Below are 19,044 nucleotides of genomic sequence, written 5' to 3' on the forward strand. Positions count from 1 at the left end.
ATAGAGAAGAAAGACTTTCTGCTGATCTGATGCATGAGGCCTGCCTTGCTTGCTGAGAAGGAAGACTGGCCCTGCACCCTTCATCCCAGGCTGCAATGACTCAAGGGTCAGCCTACCGACCTCCGGTTAAAACGACAGGGACATAACAAGCTCCAGAGGCCTCCCTGCATCTACCCAGCTGTTCTGCTGCTGGCACCTGTAACTGGACCTGTGTGAGCCCAGCTGGCCTCTGCTGGAGTGAGCTCTTGATCCCCAAGAGGTCTCCCTTAGTTCTTGTACCGTTGGTGTGACATCAGTTGAACTCCTCCGTCCAAAAAAGTAGAAATCCTCAAGTCAGGGCTCTTTGCGACCATGAAAGGGCCTGTTCATGCCAAGATCTTGGCAGCTGCATCAACTACCAATGGGAAGCTCCGATGAGCCCAACTCATTGTGCAGCAGCAATCACCAGCTATGAAAGGCAACACAAGATCTGCACTTGGCATTACAGCATTGACATCCCACCATGACTGCCAATGCGAATTTCCAACAACAGCCTTTTGCGACGCTTAACCAGATCTTCGCACTACTACTGTTTGAGACGCCCAGCCTGCTCTTCTGACTACATCAACAACCATTCATGATGCCCTCCCTGCTCCTTGCGGCCTCCTGCACCACAAATTGAACTTGTCAAGCTGGGCTTAGGGACATTTTTCAGTAGGACTAACCTGGCCCCTATATGCGGCCTATACACCATTGTGGCTAGCCTGACCTTTTGACTTTCACCTTGTGGGCACGACCAGATTACTGTGAGTGGCACTTTTTGCATTTAGGCACTATACTTACCTGAAAACCTTGAAAGTGTATATCTCTGGGAAATTTTTGTTGTTTTGGTGTCAAATAATGTATTAAATATCACACTATTTTTCTAAATTGATATGGGGATTTCTCTTGTGATTCCTCTTCATTACTGTTTGAGTGTTACATATATACTTTACACACTATCCCTAAGTTAAGCCTGAGTGCTTTTGTGCCAAGCTACGAGAACGTTAAGCATAAGTTAATTTAGTGACTTTTTTATGTTTCACCCGGACAAGGACTGTAGCTATTGCATGAGTAGGGTTTCAGTCCCCTTTAACCAACATCTCAATTTCCCACATACATAAAACATTTTATGCATCAATAACCACTTCCAATTTCCCATGTGCATTCATATTTTTATGAGTCAATAACAACTGATAAATTGAAATTTTAAGTTTGATTATACATGTACACTTTGATATTTTGCCATTGTATTTGAAACACATTTTCCATGACATGTAAAAGTGTGTTTTCCTGAAGCTTGGTAACTAGACCTCCATTACGGCCTGCAGCCATGCTTTCCAAAATAGATATGTCCTCCAGCACATTTTACAGTGCGTTACCACTTCAGTACACAGTCAAGCAAAGCCATGTTTGTTCATTTTCATTGATGTTATATTTGCTGTTCTCAATGAGATTTCCCTTAACTTGGTCAGAAAACTGTATTTTATTTCAAAATGTTTCCTCTAGTCCACTGTGCCCTATTTATTCCTAATAGCTTGCTGTGTTCGTGTACCTACTTTGACCTGCCATATCCGGATGATATATAAACCCAAATGTATATAAATCCACAGTATTAGGGGTGAGCCAGAATTTCCAGAGATTCTTTTGGATCCTGTCCATTTCCCTTTTGATGTTGCGGCCCACTTGGGACTTAAAAAAATTCTGATTCTGCATTACTCAGTAACGCTATATTTGTTGAGAGACTTTATGGCAATGACTCAATGCATTTCTGTTAGACCTGTCATCCTTAGGGTGTGCTCCCCCAAACATTTTTCCTGCTTATCCCCTCTTTATGCTGAATCTTTTTGTTGCCCATAGGACTCTGTGCGCTTTACCACAGCTGCCCAGTGCTACAGTGCTACAGTGCATGTACTTCTCCTCTAAACATGGTAACATTGGTGTATACACAATTGTCATATTTAATTTGCTTGTATGTCCTGTGTTAAGTGGTATACCATACACCCAGAGCCTGTAAATTAAATGCTACTAGTGAACCTACAGCATTGATTGTGCCACCCACACAAACAGCCCTTCAAACATCTTACAGGCGTGCCACTGTGGAGCTGGTATGTGCAGCTTTACTACCACTTTGACTTAGGATTTAAAACCCTTTGCCAAGCCTAAACTACCCTTTTATTACATTTAAGTCACCTCTAAGGTAGGCCCTAAGTAGCCCATAGTGCAGGATGCTGTGTCTATTTTGGTTAGTCTTAACTACAGTAAAAGGTAGGACATGTACTTTTAAGTTGGGCGTGTCCTGGTAGTAAAAAAAACACCAAAACTCATTTTTCTCTACTATAATGCCTAATCCCCTCATAGGTTAACATTAGGAATTCCTTCAATCAATCAATCAATCAATCATAACATTTGTATAGCGCACTACCCACCCGGAAGGGTCTCAAGGCGCTTTGGGGAAGGGGTCTGCTATTGCTCGAACAACCAGGTCTTGAGTTGCCTCCTGAAGGCGAGATGGTCCTTGGTCAGCCGAAGGTGGGCGGGGAGGGAGTTCCGAAACGCGCGTCGGCTTGTATTTCCAGGAATACGGTTTTTTGTCCTAATCACATCAGGACCCGTATTAAAAGTCAGCTGCCTGGAAGAACATCCCGATCTTTGCAACATATTGGTCATCTATGTGTTGCATACGCCAGGATTAAGAATGAATGGAAGAATGAAAGCTGTATGATAGAATATAAGGTAGAGTGAGAGAGTGTATATAGGATAGTGTGTCTGAAGTATGGCTGTTACTGGGCAGGTTTGAATGTGGCATAACCCCTTCTTTTTCCCTATTGTTCCTTTATCAGTTTCTGTCTTTGTTATGTTCCCACTGCATCATGTAGATTGAAAGTATTGTTCCATTTTTATATGTTTTTGATATCTTTACTCTAAAAAGAAAAAAATATATTTAAAGAAAATAAAATAATATATTTTGAATACTCTCTGTTGAGTTTTTCTGGTTTGACCTTGTGTGTGTAGTGCGCAGTGCCAACTCCCAGGCTAATCACCCCTTCTTATATCAATTCGGGACCCTCTAGTTAGGGCCCTTATACCAAAAGGCAGGGTGCATTCTCTTGTTCTATTGACAGTTGTTTTTCCCCCCTTTGGCCTGCCCATATCAGTTAGTAACCCACGGGGAACCCCCTTCTTTTGTTCATTTTCTCACAGCCTTGTGCTGTGGGGGTTGTCTGGGTTTCTTGGCTGAATGAACTAATAGAGAACGTGAATGTGAATGTATCGAAGGTGAGTATGAATGTTTGTTTAATTGTGAAGCACATTTGACCCAAACCTATATTCACTTTGGCCCTCTCAATATAAAAAAGATCCTTATTTGGACCACCCACCTTTTCCAATCAGTACTATATATCTTTGTCTAAATAAAAACTATAATGGATACTATAAAAACATTCGGCTTTACCGATGACGATTTCGCCAAAATGCTTGGACTTCCAGCAGATGGCAACCAAGACTTTTCTGTCCCCAAAGGGCTCAACGGAGACTGGAACAAATTGCTCAACCTCCGTAAAAAATCAAAAAGGACAGAATTGCATGCCAAATTCATGCTTGACTATCTACGAGCTGGCACAATACCTATCGGGCTTAGGGTCCGTAACATCCCAGGGATGTTCATTGAGATCAGACAGTTCCTGGAGCGATGGGCCCTTATATCCAACCGATGCTCCAGGGACTGGATGATGCTCATTGTGGAAATGGCTCGGACCGTAATGGACATCCTTGAAAAGGAAATCCGGGAATTGTAAGACAAACTAAAAGAAGGGGATGCGGTAGATGAAGGGGAAAGGAAACTTGAGGAGATCCGATTCGAACTGGAATCCTTCTCCGAATACCTACTTAAAAGAAAAACAGAAAAATTAAGAAAGGATATTCGAATGTTTTCACAGGAAAGGGCCTATCCCTATTTGGGAACTAACTTTTATACCACCCAAGAAGAAAACGCTCCCCGTGGACAGGCATCCAGATGGGGTCAAGGAAGGAAAGTCACTACCTTCTCAGAAACAACTGACTCTGAGGGAGATACTCCTGAAGAATATGACCCTAATTATGACCAAGGGCATAATCCAAACCAAGGACATAACCCCAACCGAGGAAATAGAAATGGAGGGTAGGACCGCAATTACCAACAGAACCGTTTTTTAGGGAACCGCCGGGGCAACACCCGCCCACCGCCGAGAACCCCACAAACGAGGAATTACCATCAGGGTCGCGGACAACCACAATTGTATGTACAGACCCGCCATCATCAGTATTGGCGAACATAAGGGGGCTCCCTGTGTTTAATCTATCCAGTGAAAATATAGACCCAATGGCCATCCAACTTCTATCGAGGGGCCTTTCCTTTGTGCCATCTACCAATTTCAATAAATTCGAATTAAACAGAGATCTACAGCTCTTCTTTAGGAAGGTTCGCCTTCAAAAGTTTTTTCTGGAGGCACCACCACCGGACAATGACAATAACAAATCTGGTTGTAAACCCCCGTCCTCCTTCACACCCTCTTTGGAAATGGTGGGACCAGAGGTAAACATTTTCGAGAAGACAGTTATGCATAAAATCAACAAAATGACGAAATTTGTCCCTATACCAAAAGCTAACATGTCCCCTTCAGAAAATAGAGCCCTCAAGGAACTTGAATCCAACAAAAAAATCACGATCAAACCATGTGACAAAGGGGGAGGGATCACTCTGTTTGATACCTCTGATTACAAGAAAAGAATGACTGACTTGCTTTCATCTTCTGGACACTATATCCGTATCTCTCGAAATCCTGAAAACGCCCTCAAAAGGCGCATATTGACAATGGTCCAAAAAGCGGTCAATCAGGACCACATTTGTGAAGCTGAGGCTGAGTTTCTCACACCATCTAACACCAAAATACCCATTATATATGGGTTACCTAAAACCCACAAAGACAGCGCGGATCCTCCCATGCGACCGATCGTCTCCACAATTGGCTCTGCCACCGAGCCATTGTCAAAATACATTGACACATTTTTAAATCCAATGGTGACTGAACTGGAATCGTATGTACGGGATACAGGACACTTTATCCAACAGGTGGAAGGCATTCCATTTCATGAGAACCTGGAAATAATGGTTACTCTTGATGTGGAAGCATTATATTCTAATATCCCTCAAAAAGGAGCATATGATGCGATTGAAACTGTACTGTCAAGGAATTCCAACATAACAAACAATGAATTCATCCTACAATGCCTAAAAATAGTGCTTTTTGAGAACTACTTTGAATTTGATAACAACCTATATAGGCAGGCCTCTGGAGTCAGCATGGGGGCCAGCTGTGCACCAAGCATAGCATGCCTGTACATGGGGGAGTTTGAAAGAACAAATGTCTTCAATGAGCTAGCCCCCTTCTTTGAAAACGTCATGAGCTGGAAACGGTTCATTGATGACATCTTTTTCATTTGGAGGGGGGCGGAAGACCAACTCCGTGAATTCATTGATTGGCTCAATGCGGCGGATGCCAATTTGAGATTTACCAGCCATATCAGTAGATCCAGAATCGAATTTTTGGACATTTGGATTGAGCATCAAGAAAACCTCATTAAGGTATCCTTATATACGAAGCCTACGGCTCGAAATACCTTGCTCCAATATGCGAGCTTCCACCCGCGCAGCCAGAGGGACAGTATCCCCTACAGTCAGTTCCTTCGCATTAGAAGGAACTGTACTGATGTCCATGACTTCTTGACCCAAGCAGATATCCTCCAGGAAAAACTCCGTGTACGGGGCTACCCACCCAGACTTATCAAAGAATCCTTCAAACGGGCAAGATACACCAATAGGGAGGCCATGTTTATGGAACGAGATTCTGAAACATTGAACCAACTAGTATGCGTCACCCGTCATTCTGAAATGAACCACAGAATCAGGCAAGCTATTAATTCTAGCTGGCATATCCTGAACTTGGACAATGAGAGGACCCATCTGAATCGTCCAATTTTTGCCTTCAGAAAAAACCCGAACCTGAAGAATCATCTGGTAAGGGGCAAAATACAAGAACCAGCGACAAATTCCCAAACTTCTCTAACAGGATTGGAACCAATATATGGCAACCACAAATGTGGGACATGCCACATTTGCCCACAGGCCATTATTGGAGATACTGTGACCACCAACAATCGAACAATCTCAGTTAGACGCAATACCACTATGACCAACTGCCGTACCAATAACATTGTCTACTTAATACTGTGTCCGTGCAATCTCCCATATGTTGGGGAAACTGGTAGGGAATGCCGGGCACGAATAGGGGAACACAAATCTAATATCAGAAACCAAAAGCTAGCAGCCCCTATAGTGAGACACTGGCTCGAAAAAAATCATGATGAAGAGGATCTTCGCTGGTTTATCTTAGAAAAGATAAAAGCCAGCCCTGGAACTGACCCGGTGGGCCTCCGAAAAAAACGGGAGGTATTCTGGATATTCTATCTGAATGCTGTTGACAAGGGATTAAATGAGGACTGCCCGTGGCATCAGACCTTTCTGTAAAAAGACGTCCAAATTTATCTGATGCTACAGTGACATAAAGAATGGTTGAAGGAAATAGGTAATTTCGGGTTAAATTTGGTATATGTAATTTCTGTTGTTTTACCATCATAATAGGGACGAAAAACATCGATATAATAGACTCTTGACCAACAATTCTCTAGTCTCCCTAGGGTCCGTTCTCAATACTCGATAGTACTCAAGCCGTTTTTTTAAAAATAGCAAGAGAATTATCTCTAAAACAAATATGACTGATAAATATAACACTATTCCCCTGTTAGTTTACATAAGATGGCGCCGAAATTAGTACCAGTGCCCTGTTGGTTTACACAAGATGGCGGCCAAACCTGGATGGGAGAAATGAGTCCATCATTTATGTTCATGCTGTACCAACATGGATGTCCGTGGCTCCCTTTAGGCGCGAAAATCGCACTACTTAAATGGGGACAGAAAGGAAACAAGCGAGAATCCTGTCTCCCGCAGTAGGTCGACATGCTTGGTCGACGGAACCCCATTAGAAGAAGACGATCCTTACTTTGAAGGTAAGCGGACCGAAAACGAGATTCTGGGAGCTGCAGGGTACACAAATTAGACATGGGAGATATGTAACGGGTTCCCACTCTCGTTATTACACCTTAGGATTCCCAACTACCCATCGTCTTCCGTAGCAACAGACCGAGTGGAGGAGTCGGCGGAACCCCACCTAAAATGACGTCCATTTACTTGGAAGGTAATTTCCCAAAAACGATCCTGTGGTTTGTTTTTGTAACCGGTCATATTGTGATACTAAGGGAGGCTTTCCCCGATTTTTGCCATTTTCATTAGGAACTCAATTTACCAGTCACGCCCGATAGTGGACATCACAATATAGGAGTGCGCTCAGGTTCTCCCGGTATGTGTTGATCTGATTTCTATTGTTGGCTATTATGCAATAACTAAAAGGAGGCTTTTTTATGCTAATATCTACTCCCCTCATCTATAGATTTTGGAATACTGAACCTGCCAACCGTCCTTGAAAGTCACCAGCCTCTGATCTGGTACTTGTGGGAAAATGCCGTTTGAATAGTGATCTATTTAGGTAAACAATATTAGGCTAAAACGCCAAATACTTGCTTAATAACTGGAGTATACAGTTAAGTAAAAGGCTATAATTGATGTATCTTATTATCCTCACAGGGAGAAATCAAAAAATGTTTCTACGACCTATGCCCGTATATCGAGTTTATCCCTGCCACTATTTGATGGAATAACCCCAAGACATCTTAGGTAAATTAGATATAATATTCTTAATTGCTCACGGCAAATAGAGAGAAGTCAGGGTAATCTACTCAGATAACTCATGTATATACAGCGTTAAGACATTATCTGTCTAAAGACTCTCTGGGAACATTTACCCATCAGTGAAGGAACAACTGAGTTCTACCAGTATACATAACATCGAACAGAGTGCGTGCTAGGAATTAAGACTGTCAAAATTTAATCTTACCATGATTAAGAAATATAATGTTGACAATACGGGTCTAACTCATTCCCATTCTAAAATTTATAGCTTTGGACTCCAGTTAAAGAAAATTAGAGGTTCTAGCCTCCAAGTAAAGCATACCTCCCCGGATATCTATGACCCGCCTTAACAGAATAACATACAGGTAAATTTCATCTTATGTGATTATCAAAATTAACCCAATGACCATCTCCTATTTTTCCCTGTACTCAACTAGGAACTTAGTATCCGGTCTATAGTTGAGAAAATGCACAAACTGTCCTTTATAGGTTTGGGCCTCATTGATTTTTTTATAAACTGGTCATGTATGTGTAAGAGTGTAAGTGTGTCCATAATTTAAGAAATGTGTGGTAGGTGTTGTGAAATAAGCTCTGCTAAGTTCATTCAGCCTGGGCTATCAATTTGCCCTTCATGGATTCCACGAAACAGGGAACCCATTTCTGGGAGTGTCTCTGGGTAGTTTGACATTGCGCTGCCACAGAAAGTTAACATTATTCATATCCTGACCTGAATTTTCTAATGTGTGTTCAAAATGCTAAGCAGAATCTGACTAATGAATAAATGAAATGTATCTGTGGGAAAAGTAAAACTTTTTTATGATTGCAAATTAGATATGTGTAAATTAAATGTAAAACTCTTTTATGATTGTAAATTAGATACGTGTAAATTAGAATATTGAGACCTGTTTGCATTCTATTTTTCAGATTTTATACTTGTGTTTCGCCCAGTGTACTGCCTCTAGCCCTGACGAAGGTGTGGCCTCATTGGCCTGTCACCGAAACGCGCGTCGGCTTGTATTTCCAGGAATATGGTTTTTTGTCCTAATCACATCAGGACCCGTATTAAAAGTCACCTGCCTGGAAGAACATCCCGATCTTTGCAACATATTGGTCATCTATGTGTTGCATACGCCAGGATTAAGAATGAATGGAAGAATGAAAGCTGTATGATAGAATATAAGGTAGAGTGAGAGAGTGTATATAGGATAGTGTGTCTGAAGTATGGCTGTTACTGGGCAGGTTTGAATGTGGCATAACCCCTTCTTTTTCCCTATTGTTCCTTTATCAGTTTCTGTCTTTGTTATGTTCCCACTGCATCATGTAGATTGAAAGTATTGTTCCATTTTTATATGTTTTTGATATCTTTACTCTAAAAAGAAAAAAATATATTTAAAGAAAATAAAATAATATATTTTGAATATGCTCTGCTGAGTTTTTCTGGTTTGACCTTGTGTGTGTAGTGCACAGTGCCAACTCCCAGGCTAATCACCCCTTCTTATATCAATTCGGGACCCTCTAGTTAGGGCCCTTATACCAAAAGGCAGAGTGCATTCTCTTGTTCTATTGACGGGGAGGGAGTTCCATGTCTTGGTCGCCAGGTAGGAGAAGGATCTTCCTCCGGCGGTGGCTCTTCGGATGCGTGGTACGGCGGCGAGGGCGAGGCTTGTGGAGCGTAGCTGGCGGGTGGGCGTGTAGAAGGTCAGGCGGTCATTGAGGTACTTGGGGCCCAGGTCGTGGAGAGACTTGTGTGCGTGGGTGAGGAGCCTGAACGTGAACCTCTTGCTGACAGGGAGCCAGTGCAGGTCCCTCAGGTGGCCGGAAATGTGGCTGCGACGGGGGATGTCCAGGATGAGTCGGGCAGAGGCGTTCTGGATGCGTTGGAGTCTTTTCTGTAGCTTGGCTGTGGTTCCAGCGTAGAGGGTGTTCCTGTAGTCCATTCGGCTGGTGACGAGTGCCTGGGTGACAGTCTTCCTGGTTTCGGTCAGGATCCATCGGAAGATCTTGCGGAGCATGCGTAGGGTGTTGAAGCATGACGATGAGACAGCATTGACTTGTTTGGTCATTGAGAGGGAGGAGTCCAGGATGAAGCCCAGGTTGCGTGCCTGGTCCGTCGGCTTGGAAGCGGTGCCCAGGGCAGGGGGCCACCAGGAGTTGTCCCAGGTGGAGGGTGATGGTCCCAGGATGAGGACTTCCGTCTTGTCTGAGTTCAGTTTCAGGCGGCTGTTCTTCATCCACTCGGCGACGTCTTTCATCCCTTTGTGTAGGCTAGTTCTGGTGGTTTTGGGGTCTCTGGTGAGGGAGAGGATCAGCTGGGTGTCGTCGGCGTAGGAGATGATGTTGAGGTTGTGTTGGGTGTGCGATGGCTTCAAGGGGTCTCATGTAGACGTTGAAGAGGGTGGGGCCGAGTTATGATCCTTGCGGTACGCCGCAGATGACTTCGGTGGCCTCAGAACGAAACAGGGGGAGGCAGACTCTCTGTGTTCTCCCGGCGAGGAACGAGATGATCCACTCCAGTGCCTTCTCTTGGATACCGATAATGTTGAGGAGTTGAACTAGGGTGTGGTGACAGACCGTGTCAAACGCTACGGAGAGGTCCAGGAGGATGAGGGCCGCTGTTTCCCCGTTGTCAAGCAGGGCTCGGATGTCATCGGTGGCTGCGATTAGGGCGGTCTCAGTGCTGTGGTTGGCTCTGAAGCCGGACTGCGAGGGGTCGAGGGATCCGTTCGTCTCGAGGAAGGTGGTAAGCTGTTTGTTGACGGTCTTCTCGATGACTTTGGCAGGAAAAGGGAGGAGCAAGATGGGGCGGAGGTTCTTGAGGTCGGTGGGGTCAGCTGTTGGTTTCTTCAGTAGGGTGCTGAGCTCGGCATGCTTCCAGCTCTCCGGGAAGGTGGCGGTGCTGAAGGAGGTGTTGATGATGTTCCGGAGTTGGGGTGCGATGATGGCGTTGGCTTTGTTGAAGACGTGGTGGGGGCAGGGGTCGGTTGGAGATACGGAGTGGATGGTGTTCATCGTGCGGGCTGTGTCTTCGGTGGTCACCGTGGACCAGGTGCGGAGGGTAGCGTTGGGGGGTGTTGGTTCGACGGTTGGGTGCGAGGGTGGTGCATCGAAGCTGTTGTGGATGTCGGCGATCTTGCGGTGGAAGAACGAGGCGAGAGAGTCGCAGAGATCTTGTGAAGGGGTGATGTCGTTGTTGCCGGAGCTGGGGTTGGAGAACTCCTTGACGATGCTGAAGAGTTCCTTGCTGTCGGGGTCATTGTTGTCCAGTCGTTCCTTCAGTGATTTCCTCTTGGTGGTGCGGATGAGCTGGTGGTGCTTGCGGGTGGCGTGCTTGAGGGCGGTCCTGTTGTCTGCGGTCTGGTCGAGGAGCCAGGCTTTCTCAAGGGTGCAGCAGTTCTTCTTGGTGTCTTTGAGTTTGTCGGTGAACCAGGAGGCTTCATACACTATTAAGCTGCAATTCCTGATTAGAAAGGAGTAGCTGTGTCATGTGTTTTACTTTTGTAATGGTAATGACAAATCCTCTTTTCCTGTAAAGTTGGATTTGACATTACTATTTTAGAAATGCCACTTTTAGAAAGTGCAAAAACCTGTAGGGGTTAAGCCCAAAGGACCGGGGTCAGGTAGGGCTATTCAAAATTCAGAACACAAAACTACCGTACACTCCTACTACTCATGGAGCAACAAACAGTCACCTCTTTTATCTGTCTTACTGCCTCAGCGGGATTGAATGGTATGAGTGAATTATCTAGAGTGTAGTGTGTATATTACAAATCCCATAATCCAATTCTTGAGCATTCACTGAAAGAGGGACTTTAGAGCATTTTATTTGGGCAAAATCCCTTTTCCCATAAACAATAGCTCTCCAAACAGGAAGTGATCTGGTTTGAGATACCGAGTTGAGTCACAACCAGCATGGTGCACAAGTTGAATATTCCTTTTCGTTTTTGAGTGAAAAGTAAGTCACTGTTTTGCCCCTGTGTTTGTTTGGTTAGAAATTACAATACTAAAAAACATACGAACGTATGCTTAAGTGCGCTTACATTTGTACTTTTTATAGATAATACCCGTGAGGGAAAGCACGCTTGTATTTAAGCAAAAGGGCAGTCCATTGCATCCAGAGTTTTGAATTGGTGAAGATGCGGTAAAGTAAGTCCGCTTGTTAGAAGTAGATATATTCAATACTTTGGTTCTTTCTTTTCAGAAATATATACTGGAAAAGTTAAGGGAGGCTTTTGGAGGCATTGGAACCAACACGTCTTGGCTTCGGCGCTTTGTCTTTGTCTTTGGAACCGATGCATCCCCACCACTGCAGGATCAACGTATCGCTCGACTACACCCCACATCTCGCTGTTGCAACCAGGATCAAGGTGCTCTGCATGGATCCTGTATCCTTGTATCCTGCAAGCGCTCCATCACGGTTGGCCTGAACTGCTGACTTTGTCCCGGTCCAGCATGACCAGATAACCCCATAGGCGCATTTTGCTTTTACACGCTAGAAACACTTTAATGTTTTTTAAATTCATGTCTTTGTCATTTTGATCTTGATTTATTTATAGAAATCTTGTTTATGTTTCTAACTCAGAGTGGAGTCTTTTGTGGTGTGTTCATTGTTTTACTGAGCATGTGTGTTGCACAAATACTTTACACATTGCCTGACCACTACTACCAGAGAGTGGGCACAGGTTATCTTTTTTAGCGTGTGTCCGACTTACTCTATAATTGTGGTTCCTGCTTGGACAGGGTGCCTACCTTTGCCAACCAGGAACCCAATTTCTAACAATTTCAATTTACCAATTATGTACCCCACCTTTAAAATGTTTGTAATAAAACCCTAAAATGTATTCAGCTGATCTAGAATTAAGTTTCGATTGTGACCTCACGCAATTGACTGTATTTTTGGTCATTGGATATGTTGGGAGGTGCCTTACCTCAAGAACACATTCTGTCATGTAGTTCAAGTTTTACACCTTCTCAAATTCCTTGAACTATGGGTGTTGTGTTGAGGTAAAGTAATGGGGTGCAAGAATTTTGGGTTTACCCCCGCTCACCCACGCATTCACCCTGACATGCAAATAGAGTTAGAAAATTATGATAAGTCACATCAATAGTACATTAGTGACTACAACATTAGAGTATTGAAAAAGATATAATCCGATTCCAATCCCTGGGGTTGTACTCTGTTGGATCTGCAGGAATTGTATGAACAAATGGAACAGCTGAGGAGTAAGATGCTTCTTTCTGATAGCATTTTTAACAGAACAGTTGGGAAATCCCGTGACATGAGCAGCAGCTCCCAAACCACATGAGAACTGAGATACCCAATATTAGATGCTCAATTCGCAAAACCAGGAATTGAAATTTGATGCTACCCTTTTTAATTCTATATAGTAGGCTTAAAGCCAATTGACGACTGGCTCATATCTGGTAATAAAGAGCCTAGATATTATTGCCATGCACTATTTGTGGACGATAGCGGCCAACCAGTTCTTTCAAATTGGCAGAAGTCCAGACCTGAATGGATCTGGTTGCTTCTGTAGTGATTGTGATAATTTCTAAGGCTTTTTATTCTCAAAATGATCTCTCATAGTCAATCTTCCGGCTCCTTGGATTAACAAGTATACAGAAGAGTGAAATGCTTTTTTTCAAATTGGATGACCAAGTTCACGTGGTGGTGGTATTCCAGAGGGCAAGGACGGTGTCTCATTGCCTTCCCTCGCTTTACACCTGCATACAAACCTATTCATTCATTAGCTGGTTTCCGCATGTCACTTAAGACCCCTCAAACAAGTTGGAGATCGAGGAAAGACTTCTTTAATTTGGGCCACAGTGGGTTTGCAACTGAGAAGACAAGATGGCATCATGCATGCAAAGCTTGGCTTTAACTAAGGAACCAGGGATGTGAAGCGGTGATGGCGAGGTCGGACAGGGATCACTGGCACATGACAGCGAGTATCCTGTCCCAAGCCCAGAGCCGATGTAGCTCCAGCCCTCCTGTCTGCCTGCGCTTCGCCCTATCAGGTGGCACAGGGAAAGATGAGAGCATGGTGACCCCAGCCAGACAGACACCTGTGCCTTCTACCACCTCCCATGAATAATGGATTGTTCTCGCGGGGAATCTGGTTGTCGTGGAAACTGAAATAGACCCGGGAAGGTAAAGACTCAACCTCCTTGCTTGCTGATCCCGCCAGGCAGATGCCTTCACTCCCAGCTCTGCTCACCATGAATTACTGCAGATTCAGGCTTCTGCTTTTCCTGCCGCTCGTGTCTTCGAACAGTAAGTCATTTTCCACCTGGGTGAGTCCGCTCACGCCACGCTTCTTGGCAAGAGTCTCAGATGTCACGGAGCTCTGTGCATGGTTTTATTTCCATCAGTCCTGCATAGGGTACTATGCAAAAGCAAGGGTGACTTTTCTGCAGTCCAAAGTTCGAGTCGTACCATGCCTTATGGTAACAGTTTATGCTAATATAGTGATGGGTTACAGGGCATATTTTAAGTGGAGGCAGTGGAAGAAATAATTCTAAGGTGTGTTCACAGATCGTTTTCCTTATTACCCAAAGAGGAGGTTTTTTTTTTATTTGAAAAAGGAAAGTTAGGAAGGTTCTGAACTCATGTCCTTCCCATCCACAGGAAAAAAAGACTAAATCAACTTTTTTCTTCTAATCGGTTTCTCCCACTGCGAGGCTCAAGGAGGATTATGCAGAAAGCAAGGGACTCACATATATGCTATGGGAAGAAGGGCACCGTAAAACTGCATGCTTCACCTCCATTCTTTTCGGCACATGAGATGGAAACAGGGAATGTCCAAGTAGTATTTTAAAGCAAGTCTGCAAAAATTGCTTTTGCACGAACAAAAATTCATTGTGTGCTGCAAAAACGTATATACAAAAAGGCAATAAGTTTACTAGACGTTTAATTGAAAGAAATCTAAATTTGCGATATGTAAGCATTAGGATTTCAATTGCCTATGGTGGTGGAAAAATAATTGTGCACAGCATTTAAAAAGGTGTATAACAGACTGTTAGTAATTTCATTTCTTGGTATGAAAGACTAAAATAATCAAGAATGTGTGGTGGTATTCACAACAGGTTATTAAATTGCAAAAAACAAAAGTTAAATACATTAACAAACAAAGAAATAATCGACAGTGATGCTTAATTCCAGAATTGTCTTCACTGTCTAGTCTTGATTCTACCTCATGCCTCTTTTTCCTACCATCCTACACCTCCTGTTACTTTACCTCTCTCTCTTGCAGGTTATTTAATATCCCCACTTTCTCCATTTATCAATGTTTCTTTGCTTTTTAATTTGGCAATTTCCTTCTTTTTTATACCATTCTCTGACTCAAGTCTAAGGATGGAAGCTCTTAATTTGTAAAATAATAAGTCGCGGGGCAAAAACGTTTTGCTCAGAAGCTACCTGAGGTGGTGTAGTAGGTGGGGGTGCCAAATACCAAGGTTGAATCCCCCGTCTCTAATCCCTCACCAGACACTCCCTGGCCCTCAAACACACTCCTGCACATTCTTTTTCCCCCATGCATTCTCACTTTGTAACTCTTTTTCAGACTTTCTCTTTCTCCTTCTTTGCCCCTTTTGTGTGCTTCTCTGGCATGTTCTGTGGCCAGAGTCTAATGAGGAAACAGAAGTGCTGGAATAAGTGCTCCTGGGCCCTATCTGCAACAATTAGCCCTCATTAAGCACTGGAAGATGTAAGAAACCTAATATTGCATACCTATCAGGTGGGACCTTCAAAATCACTCTCATTACACACTATGGCAGTAGAGTGACTTTAACAGCGCAAACTGCCCCAGTAAGGACTTTCACATGCCTGACATCAAACACCATCACAGTGGTGGCTTTAACACCACACACTTTAAGTGTAAAACATATTTTAGTTGGACACATTAATAACACTTTTATCACACACCATTCCAATGCACAAATTACCATGATTATTTGTACATGCTGTTCCTAGGTAGAAGATGCCTCTCTGTATATCTATGAAGCACAGCTACCAGTAAGCATCCCAGCCCTGATAGTGCGGCACAAAAGCATCAGAAGGGTTTTTAGTTTGTTCCTCTGTTGAAGGGAGATATTCTGGAATAGCCATGTCTTGAGCATTTTCCGAAAGGAAAGTAGCTGATTTACAGAACTTAGGGAAAGGTGAAAGGTGTTCCACAGCTTGGCGGCATTATATGAAAAAGAACGCCCTCTGAATCTTTCCCTTTTTACTTAGGGTACTTTGGCCAGGTAGAAATTAGAGGACCGCAAGGTTCTTCGAGGAAGGTAAGAGGAAAGCAGGGGGATGGGAGATCAGAGGCCTTTTGTCTGAAAGTGCGCTGTGAGCAATGCAGAGGGACTTAAATTTGATCCTCTCAGCCACAGGTAGCCAATGACAGGAGTTCTAGGCTTGTCGGGAGGATTGGTGCCTAGGTGTGTTGAACAGCAGCTGCCCGGTTTTGTGGGGCCTGGAGTTTCCTTGTTGTCGCCTTTAGAGCTCCCAAATAAAGGGAGTTACCATAGTCCAGGTGGGAGAGAATGAGAGCCTGGACTATCAGTCTCTTTGCAGTGAAAGGGAAAATGGGTCTAGCGTCTAGGTTTGTGACTGTGCAACAACTAGAATTGTGTGCCAACACGACTACATTGTGTGATTATGGGCAACCACTTCATCTGGCCTTGTCTCATTTACTGTATCTGTGAATCTTTGTGGCTACTAAGGCCTGACTTAATGCCCAATGCAAACTGCAAATCTGACTACATTTGTTGCATGTTGCATCCGTTGCAAACTTAATTCAATCTCTGCTAGTGTGGAAACGTTTTTACCACCAGCTGGAAGATGGTGTAAAAGAGTCTTCAAGCATTGTGCATTTGCAGTCACAATTAGTGTACACATAATTCTAATTTCTATCGTGAAACACAAGGGTTTTTGTTACAAGTGCCCTTCTTCTTTATATTGCTGACCACACTGGAATCGCACACAGAGGCTCGTGCTGAAAGCAGTTGAAATCTTAGGGGGAAATTACAGGGAAAAATAAAGGTCACTGAGTCAATCGATCAGCCATTTGTAAAGCGTGCTATTCACCCGTGAGGGTCTCAAGGCACTGAAGGGGGGAAACTAATGATCGAACAGCCAGATCTTGAGAAGTCTCTTGAAGGTCAGCAGGTCCTGGGTCAGCCGCAGGTGGGCAGGGAGGGTGTTCCATGTCTTGGCAGCGAGGTGGGAGAATGACCTGCCGCCCGTGGTCATTCGGTGGATGCGTGGGACGATGGCGAGGGCATGGTCGGCGGAGCGAAGCTGGCAGTTCGGAGTGTAGAAGGACAGTCGTTCGTTGAGGTATGCTGGTCAAGTGTTGTGGAGGGCTTTGTGAGCGAGGGTGAGGAGCTTGAAGGTGATCCTCCTGTTGACTAGGAGTCAATGCAGGTCTCTGAGGTTGGTGGTGATGTGGCTGTGGCGAGGGAGTCTGAGAATGAGGCGCGCAAGGCATTTTGTATGTGTTGGAGTCTCTTCTGGAGTGTAGCCATTGTTCCAGGGGAGAGGGCGTTGCCGTAGTCCAGCCTGCTGCTGATGAGTGCTTTGGTTACCGTTTTTCTGGTTTCGGTGGGGATCCATCTGTAGATCTTGCGGAGCATGCAGAGGGTGTTGAAGCAGAAAGAGGAAACAGTGTTGACTTGCTGGGTCTTCGAGAGTGTTGAGTCCAGGATGAACTCCAGGTTGCGGGATTGGATGGTGGGTGTCGGGGCAGCTCCCAGCTTGGCCGGCCACCAGGAGTCATCCCATGCGGAGGGAGTGGAGCCAAGGATGAGGATCTACAGCTTGTCTGAGTTCAGTTTCAGCCGGCTTGTCTTAATCCAGTCTGCAATGGCCTTCATTCCCTCATCGAGGTTGGATTTGGCCATAGCCAGGTCCTTGGTGAGCGAGAGGATCAGCTGGGTGTCACTTCCTACGCAGATGACACTCAACTGGTCCTCGCCGTCAAGAATGACGGGTTTAAATTAGCCAACAATTTCAATCAGGGCATGTTGGCAATTGGGAGCTGGATGGCTCATAATTGCCTGAAATTAAACTCTGTTAAATCGGAAGTTGTAATTTTTGGCAACCTATCCCCGGAGTGGTCCCCCCTTTGGTGGCCTTCATCCATGGGCCAGCCCCCAGACCCGGTCAACAAGGTGAGGAACTTGGGAGTCATGTTCGACAATCGTCTGAACTTCTTACCACACGCAAACCAGATTTCCTCCTCAGCCTTCCACAAACTAAGGCTTATCAAGAAAATTCTGCCTTTCTTACCCGAGAATGCCGGCAAAACATTGGTGAGCTCCCTGGTCTTGTCTACCCTAGACTATTGTAACGCCTTGTTTCTAGGTGCCCAGGAGAGAGTGCTACTGAAAATGCAGGCTATTCAGAATGCAGCCGCCAGGCTCCTAGGGCGCATTCCCAAATACCAACCGGTGTCACCCACTATAAGACAGCTTCACTGGCTTCCGGTGAGAATGCGGATCAAGTTCAAGTCTCTGTGCTGGTATACAAGGCTCTACATAATGCTGGACCCGCGTTCTTCACCCAAAATCTCATCCCCTACTGCCCATCCAGAACACTGCGCTCATCCAGCTCATATGAACTGGTGGTCTCCCGAACCAAATCTGTCACATGGGGTGACAGAAGATTTCTTGTAGCCGCACCAAAGTTGTGGAACACATTGCCACACTCAATCAAAACCAGCACCTCCCTTTGGTCTTTCCGCAAGCAACTTAAGACCTGGCTTTTTAATCAATGAACCTCAGCCCCCCTTGTTGGTTAAACACTGCAGTAACTTCAGCGCCGAGATGCCCAAGGGCCTTCGTTCGCGCTTTACAAATGTTGTTATAAATAAATAAATAAATGTTGAGGTGGTGTGTTCGGATGATGTTGGTGAGCGGTGCCATGTAGATGTTGAAAAGGGTCGGGCTGAGGGATGATCCTTGGGGTTTACTGCAGGTGATCGCGGTGGCTTCAGAACGGAAGGGGGGGAGGCGTACTCGCTGGGATCTGCCGATGAGGAAGGAGGTGATCCAGTCCAGGGTTTTGCCTCGGATCCCTGTGTCGTGGAGGCGTGTGTGCAGGTTGGGGTGGCAGACGGTGTGGAAGGCGGCCGAGAGGTCCAGGAGGAGCAGGGTGGCGGTTTTGCCTTTGTCCAGTATGGTCCTGATGTCGT

At 44.7% G+C, this 19,044-nt stretch overlaps 1 protein-coding gene across 1 annotated transcript in view; it reads left to right on the forward strand.

The window, feature by feature from the left end:
* Window positions 1-7,288: 7,288 nt before the first annotated feature.
* The window catches only part of LOC147711486 (trypsin-3-like), a 341,427-nt gene continuing 329,671 nt past the window's right edge, over window positions 7,289-19,044 (forward strand). The window contains exon 1 of the mRNA XM_086919495.1: window positions 7,289-7,310. Within this exon, the coding sequence (XP_086775621.1) occupies window positions 7,289-7,310 (22 nt within the window). The remainder of the gene's footprint in view (window positions 7,311-19,044) is intronic.

This window comes from Lissotriton vulgaris, chromosome 5, assembly GCF_964263255.1.
Source record: "Lissotriton vulgaris chromosome 5, aLisVul1.2, whole genome shotgun sequence".
NCBI lineage: Eukaryota > Metazoa > Chordata > Amphibia > Caudata > Salamandridae > Lissotriton > Lissotriton vulgaris.